This window comes from Protopterus annectens, chromosome 10.part0 (genome assembly GCF_019279795.1).
Source record: "Protopterus annectens isolate FY-2018-M chromosome 10.part0, PAN1.0, whole genome shotgun sequence".
Lineage (NCBI taxonomy): Eukaryota > Metazoa > Chordata > Ceratodontiformes > Protopteridae > Protopterus > Protopterus annectens.
In genome coordinates this window covers 754,605,629-754,629,331 of record NC_056744.1, presented here as the reverse complement: position 1 = coordinate 754,629,331, position 23,703 = coordinate 754,605,629, and the positions used below count along the sequence as shown (strand labels likewise).

Here is a 23,703-nt window from a genome sequence, read left to right as displayed (position 1 = left end):
AATGTAATTAAGTCTTCGGCCATTTTAAGCATCTATTTCTTTGGCATGGTTGACTGTCCAGGAGAATGCTGTACTTATTTCTTTGTCTTTGACTGTACTTTAGCTGCTGCAGAGGATTTACTAGTAAGCTGTGAAGGTCTGAAAACACCCTCAGAAGCCGATGCCTGCTCAGCGGCACCGGACCCATCTGAGGGAATAATTTCTGTAGGCCCAATACCTTGAGTATCCAGAAGCCTAGTTGTCTCCATGTGGGATTCGAATACGGCCTGTGGCTCTGAGGTAGCGGGTGTCAGGGGCTGCGAAAGTGCCTCGCTGAGAACCGGCAACTGGCCTAGAAGAATCTTCGTCGTCGGTTTTGGACCTCGGATGCCTGTCCTTTTCCTTGTCTTTGCGTTTTTTATGCATTCCGGTCGTCGGTTGTTCCGACGGCATTATATAGTTAAACCTTCGGCCAAAGTAATGTAATGCAAAATCAAACCGATGTTTAATAGTGCGTTTGTTAAATCTAGCACAAAAACGGCAACTAGTAACGTCGTGGTCAGGGCCTAGGCAAGGAATACAGTAAGAATGAAAGTCCTTATGAGGTATTTGCTTCCCACAAGAAATACAATTGTTAACTTTTACTGACATTGGTCTAGAGCAAGAAAAAGTTTCCCCAATGGGGTACTTAGCTTTATTGAAGACTTCGGTTCTGAAACTCTATTTCGAAAATCTCAGGAGTCGGCCGACCAGCACTTGCGAACTGCTTCTGCTTCAGGCACCGCGTGGCAAGAAAGACTGAAGAAAATGGCGTCGGTTGCATCTTTTATACCCCTGGTGCACTGACGTCAGGGAAGAGGCGACAGCAACCGATGCCGGACCAAGACTTTGGAACTCGGGCCGACTGCTGGTAGCCTGCCAGCAGGATATCCCAAGTGTAATGACTGCAACAGTGAAACACAATGAACATCTAAACAGTTTTTAATCAATAAGTTGAGCACATGATGCTATAGGATTACACAAGTTTGATAAACTACACCACAAGGAAAGGAGCTACAATATGTTCAAGTAGAACCTTTACAAACTTAATACAAAAGGCAATATTTCAAATAATTTTGAACAGTTCTGAACAGGGACCATATTTACATTTCTTCACACTTTTCGTGTAGGCTTACAAACATGAAAATGTCTAACATAAAAGTTTTAAATTCCTTCACCTACATAACATATTAAGCAATTATATAAGAATTCTGATTAAACCTTCAGTATGACAGACTTTAAAAGAAGTGTAGTGTACATATCCTTTCAATATATATTTTTAATCTGCAAACCAGTTTCTGTAACCTACTGCTGATGATTATGCTAGGAAGGGTATTTTCCTGTATATTGCAATACAAATAATTAAAATACCATTGAGTTTTTGTTCAATTCCTGCTTTACATTACTGCCACAATACACTTAAAAGAATTGCACACAATTTGAAAAAACATGTTTTTGGATATAGCCAGCTTTTCCAAATATCAATTATGTGAATTATTGTCATGCCTATCATTCCATGTCGCACCTGATATTTTAATACACTCCTGTTTTTTAATTTTTTACGTTTAGCTGTGTATCACATGCACTGCTTTAATTAGGTTTACAACAGCCACAGAATGCACAACAGAGAACAATACTACACACCATTTCTGTAGTGAAAATGCAAGTGCCTGTGTTTTGTTCTCAAAAACAAAAGATATTCCAATACAGAAAAGCATGAGGCAGGGCTACTGCTTAACTGTAAAATATAAAACTGAAGGCTCAAACAGGTTTTCACATTCTACACTTTCTTTATAGCAATGATTGCCTCTGACAGAACTTTCACTGGCAACATACATAAATCAACAGTAAAATGTTGGTGCTTTCTTTGTCTGTACAGAAATAGCTATTTTCTTGAAAAGCCTGAGACCACCTTTACAAACCATTAACTAAAAACAATTTATGCATAAAGTATTACTTAACATTCTTTTCTTACTTGTACATAATAGCACATAAGATACACATCACACACTACAGATTGCTGTAGTAAACCAGCACTAAAACAGCTGATATACAGGAGCTGTCCCAGTTTTCTCATAATTCTTTGTAGTTTTAAATACTTATGGTCTTAAGACTATACTTATTCAACATCAGATGGTGTATAAAATGTTCTGCAGAGTTTTTTTTAGAAAAGTGTTAAGAGAATTTTGGAAAAAGGCTTTCAAAAATGTAGGACTTCACAAGATAACCAACACTGTTGTTACACCTCCTCTACCACTGTTCCCAGCTAAAGTCATCTCCTTTTCCAAATACCAAGAAAAATCCAAGAATTGTAAAGAAGCAGACAGCATTGCCGGCCAATACAAGACCACAGGCTCCCCACAGGATCTGAAATCAGAAGAAAAAATTTGAATTTTAGTGTCAAACAGTGATAAAAAGGAGTCTTGTGCATCTTACACTTATAATTACTTCTATTCAGCCACCTTTTAAAATTACTTGGCACGATATGTGAAAACATATGTCAAATTTAATATTTTAACATAATTACTTTTTTTTTTCCTCAGAAACAGAAACAAAATGTTCCCTTTAGGTTGTGGAACACAATTCAGTTAAGAACCATGGCAAGCCACATGCTATGTATACAGAAATTATGTCACACTCATTACACACTGCAAGCCATAATGCCACAATTACTTGACATATATCATAACAAGTTAAGTCATCCAAATAAAACTCACCCTAAAGCATCCATGATATTACCATAGAATCAAGTATGAATTTAATCACTGAAAGCATGACACCGTGTGCAGTAGTTATATCATGGCTAAAATGACTCAGCCCTAATCTGCTTCAAACAATATATATTTTATGCAGAGCATAAGGCCATTGTTAAGGCTAATTTGTTGTACTACACTTACTTGTCTTCCTCTGCCATAAAACATCTAAAATGTTGATATAAGAAATAATTTGATTCAACATTTTTTTCTGATACTTACCAATGACAATCCCAACAAAATTGATTCATAAAATGTCCTCATTTTACTTCTTACCAATCCTGAACCTTATTTACCTATGACTGGGGAACTGCACCTTTGCATTAAAAAAATTATCAAGATAAATCGACAAAATACATGGGTTTATCTTCAAAATACCAAATCCTCCAACAATTACAGCCTTCCTATTACCTTCCCTAATGAGAAGCCATATAAAATTTCTAGAAACTGAGTTTATTCAGATGCTGGCCTAGTTAAAAAAATATTGACTACATCCATCCAAATATCAAGATTAGTATATAAGATCAAACAGAAGTCACCAATAATAGAAATACTACTGAAAATACACCTAATACAAAACTACATAGCCAAGCCACACTAAAATAATCACTAAACACTAGACATAATACTGTAATAATAATAATTCACTAGGATTCTTTTGGCACCCATTTTATTTAAACAGGGAAAGAACAGTTGTGTAAATATAAACTTACCATAACACAAGACATTTGAATTATCAGTGCTGAAGTAGCCTAAGCTACAGGGGTCATGTCCTGCAAAGGATACAACAACCAGACTGCTTCCAAAGCCACAGGGTACCTTCCACACACCCAAACATTAATCATCTTGAGCTGAGCTGACTAAAAGACAGGTTTGGGTGTCAAGTCCTTCAGAACTTTCATGCCAACAGAAAAAGGGAGGCTAAAGCCCTGAGAACAATGCTAGGAAAATAAAAATAAAAATCCATACCCAGACATAAAAATATACAAAACTAAGGGGGATGGAGGGAAGGAGTAGGTACTGCAGCAATTGTCATTGATTTAGTTTGCGGAGATCCAAGATTCATCTCCAGCCACATCTTTTTTTTGGCAATAAAAAGAATCCTGAACAAGTTCCGGACTCTTTCTGGTTGGGGGGCACCTCCTGAATGACTCTTTTCTAGCAGCCTGTTGATTTCTAGTGCTGATACTTTCCTCTGACTGGGCAGAACATTGGGGATTTTGTTTGATACTGGGGGGTGAATTGGAAAGTGGTATTGTATAACCTCTGGATATTATCCTTTGCACCCATGTATCTTTTCATAATTTTTAGCCAGGCTCTCTGGTGCAGGGTTAAACAACTCCTTACTGCATCCAGAGATGGCCAGCCTGGCCTCCTTACAGGAGCACTGATAGGATTGGTCATAGAAAGCATCCCTAGACCCTGGTTATGCGGACCACCTCTGCCAACAGGACATCATCTTCCATTAGAGTTCCTTTCTCTGCCCCTGGGGGAACTGTCTTCATGCGAATCTCGGGGTAGTGACAGCTCTGACAACTTTAGGGTTGAATCCATCGCCCAGATCCAGTGTCAACACTGCAGCTCTGAGGTACTCAGCACAGGAAAGCTCAGGGACACCATCGGAGTCGAAGATGCCAACATCTTCGGATCCAAGGCAGACGACTCCAGGACTTTCAGATCCAATGGATCCAAAACCAAAGGCCAGATCAGAGAAGGAGCTAATATCGGAGGTGTGCTACTAACAAGGGTCTCCAGACCCGATGGGGTCAGAGACAGAAGAACTTCCACTTATATTGTGTCCTGGTAAACTCCTCATCATCCTTTCCACATCTGCTTCGGATAGGCTCCTGGAAGACCGAACGGATGAGGCTGTGGAAGAGGGTCTTGAGTGATGACAAGGATATGACAAAAAGGGCAATGGGAGCCAAGAGGAAATCGGCTCTCTCAGTAATTTAGGTGAATGGATCCAGGCTGATTTTTAAGATATAGGTCTTGCATCCGGAGCAAATGGATCTGACTTTTTAGCTTGTTTGAGAGGCAGTTCCAAGGATGGAGCCGAAGTAGAAGCCATTGTTGGATCAAAAGATCTCTTACAAGCCTTTTTTGAATGAAAATCTCATTTTATTCTCCAATCCTTTAGGGGTTTGAACCCCAAAGGCTGTAGCTGCAGGTTTTGAGGCAGCAAGCCCCTAAGAATTAGCTTATTTTTACGGTCAATTAAGGCACAGGAGTTAAATTCCTTATAAATGTCACAACTGGAGTTAAGATGGGAAGGCCCTAAACAGTACACACACTTTAAATGTGTATTGGAACTGGGAAATCTGTGGCCACAGGCCATCCATTTTTTAAACCCCGAAGGTTTATCAGACATTTTAATGAAGAGTAAGGAATAACAAAAGAATATGGAAGAAAACTTTTTTTTTTTAATTACAGTATGAATAAAGGAAAATTACCAACAGTGATAAAGCGTTAGAAAAGGAATACTAAAAAGTACTATAAAAGGACAAGATACCAACAATGGTAATCAAGACTACTGTAAAAGTAAAAGAATAATGTTATAACTTTAGATATCCAAGAATTAAAGGGAGGAAAAAAGAGAAAGGCAAGAACTATATAAATTACATACAAAGCAGTTAACTCACAAAAATTCTAAAGTCTCACTCGAGAGTTTTGCAACCTGCATCCAAAATAAACAAGATCTGAAGTATGTAAGATGACTAGGGCATTATGGGTAAAGGGAGGAACTTTAGAGTTTCGGTGTTCTATGATCTGGAAGAAGCAGCTGAATCGGATTTGAATTCAACAGTTGGGGGATGAATGAAAGTGACAACATCTGATACAAAGTTCATCCTTATCCATATTCAAGAGCAACTTGGATCTGAGGTTTGGAAACAGAAAATTTACCCCAGGACTGCCCACTGTACTACTAATGGATGGAGGTAGCTCCAAAATGCTTTAGCCCATGCATGAGTCCCCTCAGATTATCAATGGTATGATCCCTGTTATTCTCATTAGGGGTAATATATAAATATTGACTGGCTAGGTTAATTGGAGCACAAAAAGGGAAACTGGCTAGACTTAAAATGGCCCACAAGGGTAGCTACTAGTATGGTAAGTTTTCTTACACAACTGTACACTATTGTTCATCATATTGATCACTGCCACAGTAGTGTAAATTATGTGGGCAGATTACCATAGCTTAGAACAATTGGGTGGTGGGAGGGAAAGAGTCCAGGAGTCCCTGGAGAATGGTCCTAGCAAAGCCTGACCTAGACCAGGAGAAGGAATATAGCTTGTAGCGCTTTGTATAAGTATGTGCAGAGGACCAAGCTGCTGCTTCTAGAATACTTCAATAGTCAAACCCTTTCTAAAAAGCCAGAGATGAAGCCAAGGCCCTAGTATAATGTGCCTTGATCCTGCCTGGAATAGTTTCGTTGTCATGGGAATTACAAAAGTTAAAGCATGAGAAGACCACTTGGAAATGGTATGTTTTGACACAGGTAGTCCCTTCTTCTTAATTTCACAAGAAATGAACTGATCAGAAGTTTTGAAAGATTTTTCTTCTGTCAAGATAGTACCTGAGCTGTTGTGGACATCCAAGGTATGAAGTATCCTTTCTCCCTCATATTTAGTTTCAGGTAAGATATTAGGGCCTTGGCTTCATCTCTGGCTTTTTCGAAAGGCTACCGTTGACAAAATGCAGTTCAAGAAAAAACTGCAGACTTGTCTCACACCTTGTGTAACTTTGATAAAAATAAAAGGAAAACCACAAGCAATGGTGAAGCACTATGTCATACAAAAAAAAGACTTTAATCCACTGGTTTGGCGCTTTCAGCCCAAAAAATAGGCCTTCAACAGAACAAACTGTTAAAAAACTGTCCCATTTTATAGGATAATCAGTACACTTCAAACCAATCAGATCTCAGTTATCATTAAACTTGATGTAAAAAAATATATATATTTATAAAATGCATACATTTATAACAAACATATAAAACTATTTACATTTGTTGTAATAGGCTTTTCTTTTTAACACAGCTTTATAACTGACACCATTTTTAAGTTCTGGTGCCCTGCATGCATCCAAAAGACCCTGCCATTTGAACTCCCTAAAATCTAGTTCCCCATTTCTGTCTCCATTAAAATCCACTGGAATATGATCTATAACTATGAAAAGAAACTTGACAGTGTCATTATTACCCACACAATTTAAAGTGTGCTTATAAAGAGCATTTTACATTTTTTTTCTTTCTGATGGCATAATAATGTTCATACATCCTGTTTTTAAGTTGCCTATTGGTCTTCCCAATGTAAAACGAAAAATAGGTGGAGCATTTTGCCATGCATACCACAAAGGTAGATTTACAATTAAAAATGCCTGGAACATGCCACATCTTGTTATGGGTTACAATATCAAATTCTGGTCCCTCAAATATATTTACAAAAATTACAGCTTTTGCATTTAAAAGTACCTGTGTTACCTTGGAGCTTCCTTTCTGGTCTACTTTCTAACATTTGTTTGAAATTCCTTGCTCTTGTGTTAACAAAAATGGGCGCTTCTACTACCATCTGAAGATCACTGTTGGAAACTAATATTCTCCAATTGTTGGACACTATTTTTAATTTCTTTGCTGTCTGGTAAAAGTTAACAGCATTGATGTAACCCAATTCTTCTTGTCCTGTGTATTTTCTCTAAGTCCCTCCTTTATGTTTGTACTAATGACATCATGCACAATTTTGGAAGGGTATCCTCTATTTTTTAATTTAGAATGCAGTTCCTGCACTAACGGATCTAACTGTGCTTCATCACTTGTAAGTCTGTCAAGTCTTGCTAACTGCCCCTTTATGATGTTATATTTACATAAATGGGATGCATACTAGAATAACTCAAAAGACCATTACTTGCTACATTTTTGCAACTGATGCTGGACCCCAAAAAATCTTTACCTTCCTCTTTTATAACCTCTAAGTCTAAAAAACAAATCGTAAAACTGTCCCAGCTACCAATAAAATGCAGAAAAGAGGTGCTGTTGTTCATGTCTTCAATAAACAGCAAGAGCTCAGTTTGTGTTCCTCTCCAAACAAAAAAAAAAAACAAATCAATAAAATGATGGTAACTCACAATTTTGTGTCTATTGGTGAACTTGGGCATAATGTTGTTTTCCCAATATGCCAAAACTAAGTTGGCATAATTGGGAGCCATCCTGGCACCCATCGCCACACCCTTGATTTGCAAGAAATAGTCATTGTCAAACATGAAGTAATTGTGTGAAAGAATGTTGTCCATGCATTCCAACATGAACCTACATTCTTCTAATTCATACTTCCCAAATTCCCAACCCACTCTAAACCCAAATCATGGAGAATACAGGTGTATAAATATGCCACATCAACTGTCACCAACAAATCATCAGCTTCAACCTTGATTTTATTGATTTTACTTAAAAAATCAAAACAATCCCGGATAAAGGATTCTGTCTTCTGCACCATCTCAAGCAGAGTTCTGTCTATAAACTTGGAACATGGCTCTAACTTCGATGTTGGTGAGGAAAAGACATCACCTTTGGAAACTTTTTTGTATGCAGTTTCATCTGCTAATAAACATTGCATTCCCTTGACATAGTCATCAGAAATCACTATGACCATTGAACCCCTTTGTCAGCACGCATAACTCTGATAGAAATGTCATCCTTGACAGAGTTAAAAATCATTTGCTCTTTTGCAGTCATATTGTAAAATCTTCTCTTACTTCTTTTGTTTAACATATCCCTAATTTCTGTTTCACACAAATCCTCAAATGCTTTTAATGCAGGATCTGGTTAAAAGTACTTGGTGTGACAAAATCACCCTTTTGTTTACCTTCTTGGTTCCCATTAACAACTTTAAATTCAAGTTTCTAGTATATGCTTTTAAATTAATAACAGGTTTTAAATTTTAAAATCCATAGGCATTACCTGTATGTTCAATGCCATTCCTGGTTCTTTCCTCTGTGAAACAGAGAGTAAACTCTGGCTTGATTTGAAGTTTTGGCTACCTGCATACCTGTTGAGTTGTTGTAGCTGTTTAAATTCCTCCTTGGTGGTACATTTTACTTCCCCGGTGTCACAGTCTCTCACTGGCCATGCTGCACTACTTTCTTCTCCTGCAGAAGCTTTGAGCACTGAGAGGATAAAAAAGACTTAGAAAATCTGCTGTTTTCATGGTTGTAGGAGCCTCCATTCTCTCTAACGGCTTCTTCCTCCCCTGTTGCAACATTTTGCAGTAACGTCAGCTCAGCGGAAATATTGCTTGCTGATTCTGCCAGTTATGAGGTGGAATTACATTTCCTCTCTCTATACAGCCCGCAATCCCTATTTACTTTCTTTTTTCTTTTGCTTCAAAGAACTATCTAAGGCATCACCTTTAAACTGTATTCGCCTTAGAACATCATCAATTTCTTTCGGTAAGGCAGCCAAACTGAGTTTGTCTATAAGCCCATCGATCCACTTAGCAAGCTTATGCTCCTCTTCTTCATGGTGTTCCTTAAGCACTTTAAGGAACGCCAAACCTGTATCTTCATAAATCTTTTGCCATTTATTAAGAAAAGTGCTACTAAAGATACCATTGGGAGTGTTGTGTACCTGCAGACCCTTAGGGACCCGTTTTACATCCAGACTGTAATATCCCACTGAAGTTTTTGTATTTCAGAAGGGAAGCTTCTAAGTCCTTAAACAACCACTCCTTGTTGAGAATGATTCTAGGCATGGACTCTGATAGTCCTGAAATGTCCTCTGCCTCTATGGTGATACCTGCTGGTGCTGCCATTAAATCCTTGACCATACCTCTCTGGAAACAATTCTGTTCAACTGGATGGTATGGCAACTTGACATCCACACCTTTGTCAACAGCTTGTGAGTCCATACGAAATGAATGGTCACATTCAACAAACTGTCTCCCTCCTGTAGTGCACCACTCAGACATCTTGCAAGTAACAGAAAAAATTCAAGAAAAAACTGCAGACTTGTCTCACACCTTGTGTAACTTTGATAAAATTAAAAGGAAAACCACAAGTAATGGTGAAGCACTATGGCACACAAAAAAGACTTTAATCCACTGGTTTAGCGCTTTCAGCCCAAAAAGTAGGCCTTCATCAGAACAAACTTAAAAAACTGTCCCATTTTTATAGGATAATCAGTACACTTTGAACCAATCAGATCTCAGTTTTCATTAAACTTTATGTAAAAAATATATGTATAAAAGGGCTCCTATCAGCAGACCGAAAATGCATGTTTTCGAATGCGTCTTGGTCGAACTGACAAAACCGAAACTGCAAAATATTGAAGCGGCATGTAAGCAAATTTTTTCCCTGGGAAAGAATTTGTTTGGCCGCTTTGGTACTTTGCCATTTTCGGCACTGTAGTGCGGTCTCGGAGTTGATTTATTTAAGTAGGTGGTGTGTGGCGGGCACAGCTTACATTTCAGCTTCTATGGTCTTCTACAGTCACACACTACCCCTGAAGCTCTGTGTCAGTTGGCTGTAACCCCTCTGATTCTAACTTTGACCTCCTCAACCACCTATCCCACCTGTTCTCCTATTTCCCCCTCTATCTCATGTTTCAGTTTCTTCTGATTTCCCGATTTAATGCCATGACAGCTGTCTTTGTATGTACTCTGCTTCATCCCATGAGCCTTCAGTTTTACAATCCATTCTCTTATCATTTGCTGAAGTTCTTGTTCAAAGTCCGCCTGTAACACCACATCATCTGCATGCAACTTTACTGATCTGTCCACACCAACCTGTTTGCTAAACTAGTCCATCAGCAGTGTGAAAGTACAGTTTTGTACCTACCATAAATGTAGATGTTCGAGTGCTAATACAGCTGCAGTAATCACAGATGGGTTTTCTGCCGTCAGGCGGTTCCTCGGTCGGCCGAATTCCAAAGTCTTGGTCCGGCGTCGGTGGTCGTCGCTTACTCTTCTGACGTCAGTGAGGCCAGAGTATACAAGACACAGCCGACACCATGTTCTTCAGTCTTTCTTGCCCCAGATGTCAGGTGCCCCCAGAAGGAAGGCAATACATAAATAATGCTTATATACATATACAAGCAATGCAATATAATCCAAAATCAGTGGATGCAAGCAAATAAAACATAGCAGGATAACCCAGTCAGGTAGTATGAAGAGGTTGTTAGGCCCCATGCCTTTACCAAGTGGGGAAGGAGGGAGGGAAACCTGTACTGCAGCTGTATTAGCACTCAAACATCTACATTTATGGTGGGTACAAAACTGTACTATGTTCATCGTGCATACAGCTGCAGTAATCACAGATGGGTAGAATCCCAAAGCTATGCATAGGGTGGTAGGTACTAGTAGGAACTGGGTTGAGCCAGAATGCCCTGCAAAACAGCAGTGGCAAAGCCTGCTCTTGTTCTGGAATATAAAGGCAGGTGGTAGTGTTTTGTGAAGGTATGTACAGAACTCCAAGTGGCTGCCTCCAAAATATCTTTGGTAGGAACTCCTCTGAGGAAGGCTGTAGAGGTAGCTGTGGCCCTGGAGTGTGATCTGATACCTGTAGGAACATGTTTCCCATGATAGGAATAACAAAACCGTATGCAGTGGCCAATCCACTTGGAAATAGTCTGTTTTGTAACTGGTTTCCCTTGAGCCCCTACAGCATAGGACACAAAAAGTTGTTCTGATTTCCTGAAGGACTTAGTTCTGTCCAAATAATAATGTAGCTGCCTATGGATGTCTAAAGAGTGTAGCAGCCTTTCCCCTTTGTTTTGAGGATTGGGATAAAAGGTAGGTAGGTGTATGGCTTGATTTAAGGCTACCCTGGATACCACTTTTGGCATAAATGATGGATTGGTATGTAGGGAAACCCTGTCCTGATGGAAAATGAAGAAGGGCTGCACCGCCATGAGGGCCTGTAGTTCAGAAACCCTGCGAGCTGAAGTAATGGCCAGAAGGAAGGCTGTTTTCCAGGATAAATATTGCAAATCTGTTGAGGCAGCTGGTTCAAAAGGAGGCAATGTTAATTTTTCTAGTATGTAATTAAGATCCCAGGCTGGTATTGGTTGCTTCCTTGGAGGTCTTATATTCTTAGCCCCTCTGAGGAACTGTCGTAAGAGTGGGTGAGAAAATAAAGGAGGGTCCGTGTTGAATTCTGCAGAAATGGCTGAGGCATGAATCTTTATGGAGGAAAATGAAAGTCCACTGTTCAGCAGCTCAGCTAGATACTGTAATACCTGAGGCAAGTTCAGTTTTCTAGGGTCCCGGCCTCTTTTCTCATTCCAAGAGCAAAACCGCTTCCATTTTGCGGAGTAAGCTTTTCTAGTAGATGGCCTTCTGGCCTCCAAAATGACATCCTGCAACTCCTTGGAGAGTAGGGTCTGTTGTGGTGTTAAGGGATTTTCCATGCAGCGAGATTGAGCATTTTCAGCTGACTCTGAAGAGTTTTGTAGCTGTGCTGAGTCAGCAGAAGAGGCACTAGAGGCAGGGACCAGGGAGGAGTATGTGTTAGGCTCCTCAGGAGTGGGTACCAGTGTTGCCTTGGCCAATCCGGAGCAATCAGTATCATCCTCGGTTTGTCTGTTCTTGCTTTCAAAAGCACCTTGGGCAGAAGAGGCAGAGGTGGGAATGCGTAAACTGTCCATGCTGTCCAACTGAATGAAAGGGCGTCCACTCTCCAGGCCTTTGGATGAAAGGTCCTCGAACAAAACTTTTCCAATTGATTCCTGTGGGAGGCAAAAAGATCTATGTCTGGCCTCCCCCACGCTTGGATTATTTCTGTAAATACCTGAGGATGCAACTTCCATTCGTGTGGATCTGTCATATTTCTGCTTAGATTGTCTGCCAGTGTGTTTTCCAATCCTGGCAAGAACTGTGCTTGAAGTTCGATTTGTATTTCCAGAGCCAAGTTCCAAAGAGTCATGGCTAGTCTGCACAAGGGGTATGAATGTGTTCCTCCTTGTTTGTTTATGTACCACATTACTGTGGTGTTGTCTGTTCTTATCAGTAATTGTCCTGGATGCAGGAAGTCCTTGAAAACTGTAACTGCTTTTATTACTGCTAGCATTTCTTTTTGATTGATGTGAAGGTGCTTTTCCTTTTGGGACCATCTGCCCTGAATGCACCTGTCCTTCATGTGCGCCCCCCAGGCGTAATCTGAGGCGTCTGTGGTTATGACTTGCTTTGCTTGAGGCTTGCAGAATGGGAGGCCTGTGTTTGCTTGACATGCTTGGGCCCACCATAGAAATTCCTTTTGCAAACATGGGATTATTGGTATTATTATTTCCAAACTGTGACTGTGTTGAGACCATAGATTTTTTAGGTACCATTGAAGTTTCCTCATATGCAGCTTTGCACATGGGATTAGAAAAATGCAAGATGCCATGAATCCCAGAGCCTGCAGGATTTTCCTTGCAGTAAGCCTGGTACTTTTTGCTAGTATTTTGAAGTACTGAGATAGTTGCCCCTGTTTTTCTGGCGTAAGATAGGCCATCTGGGTGTTTGTGTCCAAGTTGGCACCCAGGAAGGTTATTTTCTGAGATGGTGTTAGCCTTGATTTCTCTTTGTTGATTGTATATCCCAGAGAAAGCAGTAACCGTGTCACATATGCCAGATGTTCCAGAAGTATGTGTTTGCTGTCCGCTTGGATCAGGCAGTCGTCCAGATAAGGGTAAATTTGTATCCCTTGAAGTCTGCAGTAGGCAATCACTGATGCCAGGCACTTTGTGAATACTCTGGGCGCAGTAGATAAGCCAAAGGGCAATGCAGAGAATTGATAGTGGATTGAACCTGCAAGAAATCTGAGGTATCTTCTGCAGCTTTGTCCGATTGGGACATGCAGGTATGCCTCCTTGAGGTCCAATGTTACCAGCCAAAACTCCTTGCCCAGCATGGGAAGAAGCTGCTGTAATATGAGCATCTTGAATTTTGGTGCAAGTAGAAATGTGTTTAGGATGGATAAGTCCAAAATGGGTCTCCAGTCGGTTCCTTTTCTTGGTACCAGAAAAAGTCTTGAATAAAAACCTTGACCTTGTTGGTGCGTAGGTACCTTTTGAATAGCTCTCATGCTTATGAGCTTTGAAATTTGCAGTTGTGCCTCTGCCCTTTGATTTTGTGGCAGGTTTGGCATGCCTCTCATTTTTGGAAGAGTGTGAAATTGAAATTTGTAGCCTCTGTTTATAATGTCCAGTATCCATTTGTCTGTTGTGACAATATGCCAATTGCTTGCAAATAATGCTAGTTTCCCTCCCAAAGGTGCTGCCAGCTGAGACATGCTTGGCATGGAAATGAGGGAGTCATTGTGTTTGCTTCCTGTTTTGTTGTACACTGTCTTCGCCACCTCTTGGTGCTGGAGTTTGCCATTGTCTGCCTCTATATGATCCTTGTGATTGCCCTCTGCCCCTTGTGTGTCTATATCTACCTCTTTGGGGCTTGTCAGTGACTGGAAAGGACCAGTTTTTTGAAGGCCAATTTCTGCTAAAACGTGGTGGTTGGACCTGTAAGAAAGCTTTGACAGTTTGCATAGATTTGGCTTTTTCTTCCATTTTCCGTAGTATCTCCTCAGCATTAGTGCCAAATAGTACATCCTTTTGTAAAGGAGCATCTAAAAGTTTAGCTTTCACATGATCAGGCAAATTTTGTTCCCTAAGCCAGGCATGTCTGCGAATGACTGATCCTGTAGCAGCCGCTCTACTGGAGGCCTCTAGGGCATCATAACCACATTGTAAGGTGTGTTTACCCACTTGTTCTGCACTATGCATCATATCCTGCAACTCCTTCAAATCTGGTTGTTCAGGTTGAGACATGTTGTTCCTTAATTGTGATAACAGGAACTGTTGATATTTAATCATATGAAACTGACAGTTTAAGGCCCTCATGGCTAGGGTGGCCGAGGTATATACCTTTTTACCCCACCTTTCTAAAGATCTGGATTCCCTTTCTGCAGGAAGTGGATTCTTGGCAGTGGAGGCCTTCAATCCCTTGGGGCCTTGTGAAATGGTTTCAGGGTCAGCATTATGGCTTTTGAAGAGAAATTGGTGAGAGCTGGGTACTCTAATACCTATCAGGTTTGACTGGTGCAGGAGGCAGAGAATCAGGGTTAAGACAAGCCTCCGAATAGACATCATCCACTATGTCCAAAACAGGGGGTATAGCCAGAGGTCTGTGTTGAGGTAACCAAAGAAATTCCCTAAGTCTTTTCTTTGAATCTGAAACGTCTTGGCCTTCCCAATGGAAGTGTTCCCTCAAGGTGTGCAAGGTTTCCCCAAAGGAAAAATCCTCAGGAGGGGATACAGAAGGAATGGACTGTTCTGCATCCGAGTCCTCAAAGGGAGAGTAAGAGTGTTCCTCTGCATCAGAATGTTCTGATAAAATCGATCCCTGATCAGAAGAGGGAGAATCTTCCTCCACTCTGGGTCTCTTGTCAGGAGGGGGTTGAGAACCTCTGATAAGAGTAATCCTCAGCCATTTTAAGCATCTGTTTTTTAGGCATGGGTCCTGGAGATGGGCCCTGTGCAACAGGCCTCGTGGGATGCCTCGCTGCTTTGGATTTAGTAAAGGCCTTAATAGAAAAAGAGGATGAGGGCTTAAATACACCATGGGTAGAGGTGGACCTGTCCACATTAGTAGGCTCTACATTAGCAGGGGCTTCGGTTGTAGTCTGTGAAAGGGCCGAGGACCCAGCGGTCTTGGGTACAGAGGACACCACCAAAGGAGTGTCGTCGGTAGTCAGGGACTGCAAAGTCGTCTCGCTGAGAACCGGACCACGTGTAGCCTGTTTTGGCGTGGTTTCGGCGGAGACCGCGGGCCTCGCGTGTCGGTCCTTTTCCTTGCGTTTTTTGGACAAAACGGTAGTTGGAGTGTCCAACGACATTTTATAATCAAAAGCTTTACCAAAGTAGTGTTGGGCGAACTCCGCCCGACGCTTAATAGTGCGTTTATTGAAGGTAGCGTAAAAGCGACAGCCCGAGACGTCGTGGTCTGGGCCCAAACAAGGTATGCAGAGGGAATGGAAATCCTTATGCGGTATTTGCTTCCCACAAGAAATACAATTATTAACTTTTTCTGACATCGGTCTGAGGCAAGAAAAAATTTCCCCAACGGGGTACTTAGCTTTAAAGAAGACTTCGGTTTCCAAATTTTTCGGAATTCAGGAGCTGGCCGACCGGCACTTGCGAACTGCTTCTGCTTCGGGCACCGCGCGGCAAAAAAGACTGAAGAACATGGCGTCGGCTGTGTCTTATATACTCTGGCCTCACTGACGTCAGAAGAGTAAGCGACGACCACCGACGCCGGACCAAGACTTTGGAATTCGGCCGACCGAGGAACAGCCTGACGGCAGAAAACCCATCTGTGATTACTGCAGCTGTATGCACGATGAACATCAGTAGTAGGTTCATAAGTGAGCCTCAATACACACCCATTCCCACAGGGAAACCATCTTGTGAGTCTGAACATTATTCTGACTGATCTTATCGAGTCCTTGTACATAGCCTGCACTAATTCTATCAAGGTTTCTGGGACTTCAGACATTCACAGGACTGCCCAGATCATCTTTCTTGTTTTTTTTTGTCATATACTTTCCTCAACTCTAGGAATGCCCAGCTGGAATCTTTCCTCATCTCTAGCTATCTCAACTATCACTGTAAGCATCAGGGTGGTTGTGTTCCATTCATCTGAATGAAAACTGCTCATCTCTCATCTTACTTTCTACTGTTTTGCGTATTCATTTATCATTCAACCTTCCCGGTACTTTCCTGTAGTGTGACAGGAATTTGATACCTCTATCACAGCTGTGAATTTGTATCAATAGAAGCATGTTATTTTTTAAGCATTTCCTATAATACATTCCATTGTCTCTCCTATTCTAGGAAGCTCTATAACAAGCCCTAACATACATATTAAATGTTTTATTTGATATGAGCAATTTTGGCTACCATGAATATGCTATTGAATTAGTTTGTTTTTGACAGACAGACAATGCTTTTTAACCACTAAAGCAGCCATAACATTTCAGCCCTTGAAACGTTTCCACGTATAGTTAAAACACATTTACAGATGTGAACTTATTCCTGAAAAGTATGTATTCCTCATCTCTTCAGCGTTAAAGTGATTAACAGCAGTGAATAAGGATGTTCCCATATACACCAGTGATGGAAGTGCTTTTGCATACCATGTATTTAACTGTACATCTCTTATTAGATGTCCATTCAGGTAGTGCTATTTCAGGCATACTTACTGCAGTAGCTTAAAATGACACCAGACACAATTTTTCATTGAGACCAGACAGTTGATACGTAGGTTAGTGTATTAATGTGTTTTATACACAGAATACAAACAAACATGGAAGGCAGTTTTGATAAGGATAGTATATGCAATGTTTATGAACCATGTACTAAAATGCAGTATTAACAACAAACTATGGATGTTATGTGATCCTATCTCGCCTACATTCTGACTGATGGGTTCGGAGCCGATCCCTCAGCTCCGACTCGGCACGCTTATGCCAAAGAGCGAAGTCTCTTATTGGCTGAGCTTACTATATCCCAGGATGCCCCACTACCAATCCCCCAGATCTCGTTTGCCGCTAACTAGCAAAGACGTGGTCTCGAGCTGGCTGAGCTAAGTAGTGTTTTTCACTAACTTTTTCTGTCAGGAAATTTCTATTTCTATAACAAAAAGCTGTTTTAACGGCTATACCGTACTTTTTGTGTGTGATTGGGTATTTTTGTGGAAAATTTGTGTGTGATTGTGTGTTTGTTCTGACTAGAGGCCCCCCTTTGAACTGAAGGGCCTTTCCCTGTCAGTAAATTTAATTTCAAATCCTTAGGGGTTCTAGGATCCCCTTTAGTTATTCTGTAGTTGTCGGACTGTCAACCTTAATCGGCAACCGTGAGCTAATCATTGTAGTGCAGTCAATTTAAAAAAAAAAAAAAAAAACAGTGTGTTTTTCTGTGTTACTGAATTTGTTGCTGTTATGTCTCAGACTCCTAGGCCTTCGGGCTTTAAGAAGTGCACTAAGTGCAACTTTAAAATGTCTATCACAGATGACCACTCTCTCTGTGCTTATTGTTTGGGCGCTAAACATTTGCAGGAGTCCTGCAGCGTGTGTCACGCGTTTTCCTCGAGGGTCCTCCAAGAGAGGAAAAATAAACTTATTTTGAAAGGCCTTATAAAACCCTCTTTTGAAGAAGCATTAGCATCCTCTCCTTCTCCTGCTAAAAAGAAAAGGGTGTCGGCTCCGACCAGTCCGTCGGACCCGACCGCCAAAAGACATAGGCAGGCTTCTCCTTCGGCTCCACGAACTTCGAGCCGAGGGCGGTCTGCCTCGATGCCTCCAGTCTCGACTCCTCTGGGTTGAGCCGCGGCTGGGGCATCGAGGCGGAGTCACCTTCATCGGCTCCACTGATCTCGGAGCCGATGAAGGTTGTCGCTCAGACACTTCCTCCTCGGCGAAGTCCTCTTCAGCACCGATGGAAATTGGCTTGTGCTCTCCATCGGCGCCGATAGTTATCGAGTCGCCTCGGAGCCGGTCCCCTAGTCCCTTGGAGCCGTTGGAGAGACCTACTCGAACCCGTTCGGTCTCCTCCAGGTCATCGAGGATGTCAGATTCGGACATAGACAGGGTGCTCCAAAGACTGTTCCAGTCCCCAGTCTTTCAAAATTTGTTTTGGCTCCAACCCAATTGGCTTCGAGCCGATAGCCCACTCCATTGCCATTCCTCCTCCGACCGCCGGCTCCGTCGGAGCAGGTGCTGATGGAGCCAGTGGAGATCCTAGGGTCGGCTCCGACCCTTACTCCAACCCGGCTTCGGGTCAGAGTTTAGCACGTGGACTTCTTGGCGGACCGGGGTGACGTTTGGGACCTATGCTGTCGGTTCTGAGCCTCCCTCTCGGTAAGCTTGACGCGGGACTTCCGTCTGCTATCATGGCTCCGGGGACGGACACTCCCAGGATTCTGGGGTCCGGCTTTCAGAGCTATGAGGAGTGCCTTGGCCAAGTCTTCTTGACCATCTCTCGGCTTTACCGGCACCTTCCTGGGCATGGAGACTGGGTCTTTGGCAGTTCCCTGTCTCTAGGCAGCGGAGCCCGGGCCTGAGGTTACCCCACTGGGGTTCCCTCCTCCTGAGGGTTCTCCGGAGTTGTCTTCGGAAGAGCCCCCAAGGAAGAGATCGTGCAAGAGGAAGCACGTGGACTCCCCGAGTCTCTTACATCGGACACTGATCTTGATGATGCGGAGGGGTCCCCAAAGTCGTCCTCGGATGATGTCTCATTTGCAGACATTCTAGAAATCCTTAAGCAACGAGGTGGCTGGAATTCCAAACCCCCCTCCGTTGATGTCAGTGTTTCTCAAGGCCTTCGGGGCTCAGCCCTCCGCCTCCTGGGTGTCTCCGCCCTTCGACAAGCTCCTGGATTTGGTTTGTCGGGCGTGGGAACACCCAGATACTGTGGAACCAGTGCCTTCTCGCCCTAACAAATTTTTGTCTGCCCCACCCGAGAAGGAGTTCTTGACTAAAGGCGTGGCTGTAGATGCCATGGTGGTGGCATCTGCTACCCAGCAGGACGTGGCAGAGGCTTCAACGTCCGTCCATCCTCCTAATAAGGAGTCTAGGAGCATGGACTGCGGAAGCGCACCCTGACTTCAGCGGCCTTTACTCTGAGGTCCCTGAATTACTTGGCACATTTCACCAGACTACAGAGGGATCTGGTCAAGGAGCTCTCAGACTCCCTCTCAGGTAACCTACCTGAGCAGCTAGCCCAGTCGGTTAGCTCTCAGTTGGCTATCCTTACCTCGATTTCTAACTCGTCCATGAGGCTCATTTCATATGCGGCGAAGGGGCGGGCAGAGCGGCAGGCACAGGCGTGGCTCTCACGGAGACAAGCCTGGCTCCGTTGTGTTATTTCGCGGAGGCCTTCAAGTCTTCCTTTGCCGACGCTCCCTTTGATGGGTCCTCTTTGTTTGGACCCAAGGTAAAGACACTCTTACCCGCTGTGAGCAGGAGGGAAAGACTTTATCTGCCGTGGAGCACGTTATTCCACTCCCTTCGGCCTTATCCCAAGGCTAAAAGAGGAGGGAAGATGTGGTTCCGCAAATCACAGAAATTCTTTCTCCAACAGCAGGAAGATTCCCTTCCAGAGGCAGAGGACGGGAAATTATTCTGGGAGACGCCGTCCCAGAGGCGGCAGAGGCCCGCAACAATGGAGACCGCGAGTCCTTTCGTGGCTCTTCAGCCTCCCACACTTCATGAGGGATTGCCCGACTGTGCTGCTCGGAGCCAGTCGGGTGCCGTTGCCAAGCACCTAAAAGCCTGGGAGTCTATTACTCAGGACAGATGGGTGCTCGGATTATTGCCGGAGGTTACACCATTCCCTTCACACACTCACCCCCACGTCCAAAAATCCCGGACCCACCACCCAGTCAAAGGGAAATTGCAGCCGTAGAAGCTTCAAAGCTGCTGGAAAAGGAGTCATCCAACCGGTCCCCAAAGACCAGATCGGATCCGAAACTACTCAAGGTTCTTTTAGTGCCAAAGACAGGGGACCTGAGACCCATATTGGATCTCAGCAAATTAAACCAGTCCGTCATGAAGTCCAAATTCCGGATGGTCACCTTACAATCCATTCTCCCATTGTTGGAGAAAGATGTTTGGATGTGCTCCATAGATCTCAAGGCCGCCTATTATCACATACCGATACATCAGGCGTCCAGGAGGTATCTGCGCTTCAGCCTAGGAGACAGTCATTTCCAATTTTGTGCTCTGCCCTTTGGTCTCACCACAGCCCCCAGGGTGTTCACCAAGTGTTTGGCAGTAGTGACTGCTCACCTGAGGAGTCTCGGATTCCAAGTGTTTCCCTATCTGGACAACTGGCTCCTGACTGCCACCACCAGGCATCTACTACTAGAGAACCTACAAGCCACCATCTCCCTGGGTGCTTCCCTGGGAATTACATTCAACTGGTCAAAGTCTGTCTTGCTGCCTTCTCAGCGCATAAGATTCATAGGAGCAGAGATAGACTCAAAATTGATGCGAATCTTCCTTCCTAACGAAAGGATAAAAACATTACAAGGTCAAGTCCGAGCCCTGCTTCTAAGATCCAAAGCCCCAGCCAGGTTGGCCCTGCAACTTTTAGGTTCAATGTCTGCCACGGTTCTTCTAGTTCCTCTGGCAAGATTGCACATGAGAATTCTTCAGTGGCTGTTATCGACTCAATGGTCCTTTCAGGATCTCCCCCTCAATCATCACATACTGATTACAGAAACGTGCAAACGGGACCTCCGCTGGTGGCTTCGGCCATCCAATCTGAATCAGGGAAGACCTTTTGTTATGCCCCCTCCGACAGCCACCTTGACGACGGATGCCTCCCAGACGGGGTGGGGGGGGGGGGCATTGTCTGGGCAGGTCAGTTCAGGGTTCTTGGCTTCCAAACGAAACCTTTCTCCATATCAATGTGTTGGAAATGAGGGCTGTACTTCTGTCCCTACAAGCCCTCCACAACTTTCTCCCTCAAGGCATTATCGCTATCCACACAGACAACATGTCGGTGGTTTGGTATCTAAACAAACAAGGAGGGACCAGATCTTACCCCCTTTGCAGAGAGGCCATGAGAGTGTGGGAATGGGCAGTGGCTACCAACCGCTTCCTGGTAGCAACCCACATTCCAGGAAAATCCAATGTATTGGCAGACAGACTGAGCAGGACTATTCTTTCTCCTCACGAGTGGTCCCTGAACGAAGCTGTAGCAGCTCAGATTTTCAAAAGATGGGGATTCCGTGCTGCGACCTGTTTGCAACACCACAAAACACGGTGCAAGAGGTTCTTTTCCTTGACTCAGCGTCAAGGGAAGCAGCTACGGATGCTCTAGCCCAACCTTGGCCAACAGGACTGCTTTACGCTTTCCCTCCGGTTCCACTCCTTCCCACAGTCATCCAGAAAGCTTCCCAATTGGGGTCCACAATGATTCTAATTGCTCATTGGCCTCGTCAGGTATGGTTCCCCTACCTACAGAAATATGCTCTGGACGGTCCCTGGTTTTGGATCTAACTCCGGACCTTCTGATTCATCAGTCGGGACAACAGCACCAGTCCCTTCACACTTTGAAATTAGCAGCTTGGCTCCTCCACTTCCGACCTTAGTCGGAAATCACACCTTGGACCCTGAAGTTATTCACATTTTATCTTCAGCCCACAAACCCACCACTAAGAAATTGTATCACAGTAAGTGGAAGAGGTTTGCTATCTGGGCTCAACTCAGAGGCTTAGACCCTATTACTGACCCGATACAAGAGGTCTTGAAATTTTAACATCCTTGTTTAATCAAGGATCTTCAGTCTCTACTATTAAGGTCCAACTAGCAGCTATCTCCAAATTTCACGAATCCATAGACCCACCTTTGATGAGTAGCAGATTATGTAAAACCTTCATGAAAGGGGCTGTGCTTTTAAGACCCCCAGTTTTTCATCCTGCGCCTCCGTGGGATCTTGATTTGGTACTTAGTGCCTTAACATCTCCTCCCTTTGAACTGGCTGCTACATGTGAGTTGAAATATCTGTCTTGGAAAACTGCCTTCTTAATTGCAATTACCTCTGCAAGAAGAGTTTCAGAACTTCAAGCCCTATCTATCAAACCACCGTACTTGATTTTTCACAAGGATAGAGTATCACTTAGGCCTAACCCATCCTTTGTTCCAAAAGTTTGTTCTAACCTTTGTTCCAAAAGTTTGTTCTAATCTCTGTCTCCAACAATCTCTAGAACTACCAGTTTTCTTTCCAAAATTTTCAAACAAAGCGGAATACACCTTGCATAAGTTGGATGTTCACAGACAATTGCACTTCTATCTAGACAGGACTCAACAGATTCGAAAGACAGACCAATTGTTTGTGTCCTTTTCAGATAATAAACTTGGTAAAACCATCACTAAAGCGACTATTGCCAAATGGATTAGAGATTGCATAACTCAGGCTTATTCCTCTTCAAATAAGCAACTTACAACATCTGTCAAAGCTCACTCTACTAGAGCTATGGCTACCTCTATTGCATTTCATTCCAAGCTCGCTATTTCTGAGATTTGTGCTATGCTACTTGGTCCAACCCGCATACTTTCATTTCCCACTATAAATTGGATGTGGCATCTAAAGGGCGAGCATCATTTGGTTCCACGGTACTCAGGAGTGTTTTCCGGTGAGCCACCCAGGATTCAGGTGCTAGGGACGCTGTCCCATCAGTCAGAATGTAGGCGAGATAGGATCACATAACATCTTTTAGTTATGTACTCACCATAACTTCAGATGTTTGGGATCCATCTCGCCTACATTCCTAATACCCACCCTCCTTCCCCCTGCCTTGGAGATCAGAAGAGATTGAACGGTTTTGAGTTCTACTGTTTTTATCTTGTTTCATCTGACGATGTTATATAAGCAGTGCGTGCATGTGTGCATGTATGCGGACAAACTAGATCTGGGGGATTGGTAGTGGTGCATCCTGGGATATAGTAAGCTCAGCCAATAAGAGACTTCGCTCTTTGGCATAAGCGTGCCGAGTCGGAGCCGAGGGATCGGCTCCGAACCCATCAGTCAGAATGTAGGCGAGATGGATCCCAAACATCTGAAGTTATGGTGAGTACATAACTAAAAGTTCGTGTTTAGTAATAAAACGTATAGTAATTGTTTCACGGTGTACGGTCAAATGCACATTCTTATACTTCCAACTTAATTCAGCAGCTGCAAGAGTTTGACATACAGCCATATCTTTTTACTTTACTTAGCTCTTGATCAAGGACTGTTCCACCATCAGTACGGCTACTTGTACTGAGTGAAGATTCTGCTAATCTATTTAATTATCAGAGCTTTTAGGAATCAATGCAGCACATTGTGATTTTTATATGGACCATAGATAAGGACCATTACACATTCTTAATTATTTAGTAATTGTGCAATTATCAGTCTGT

General features: G+C 43.0%; 1 protein-coding gene across 1 annotated transcript in view; it reads right to left on the bottom strand.

Moving 5' to 3' along the window:
• Positions 1–944: 944 nt before the first annotated feature.
• The window catches only part of LEPROT, a 268,235-nt gene continuing 245,476 nt past the window's right edge, over positions 945–23,703 (bottom strand). Inside the window, exon 4 of the mRNA XM_044085568.1 lies at positions 945–2,385. Coding sequence (XP_043941503.1) covers positions 2,269–2,385 — 117 coding nt within the window. The 3' untranslated portion in view covers positions 945–2,268. The remainder of the gene's footprint in view (positions 2,386–23,703) is intronic.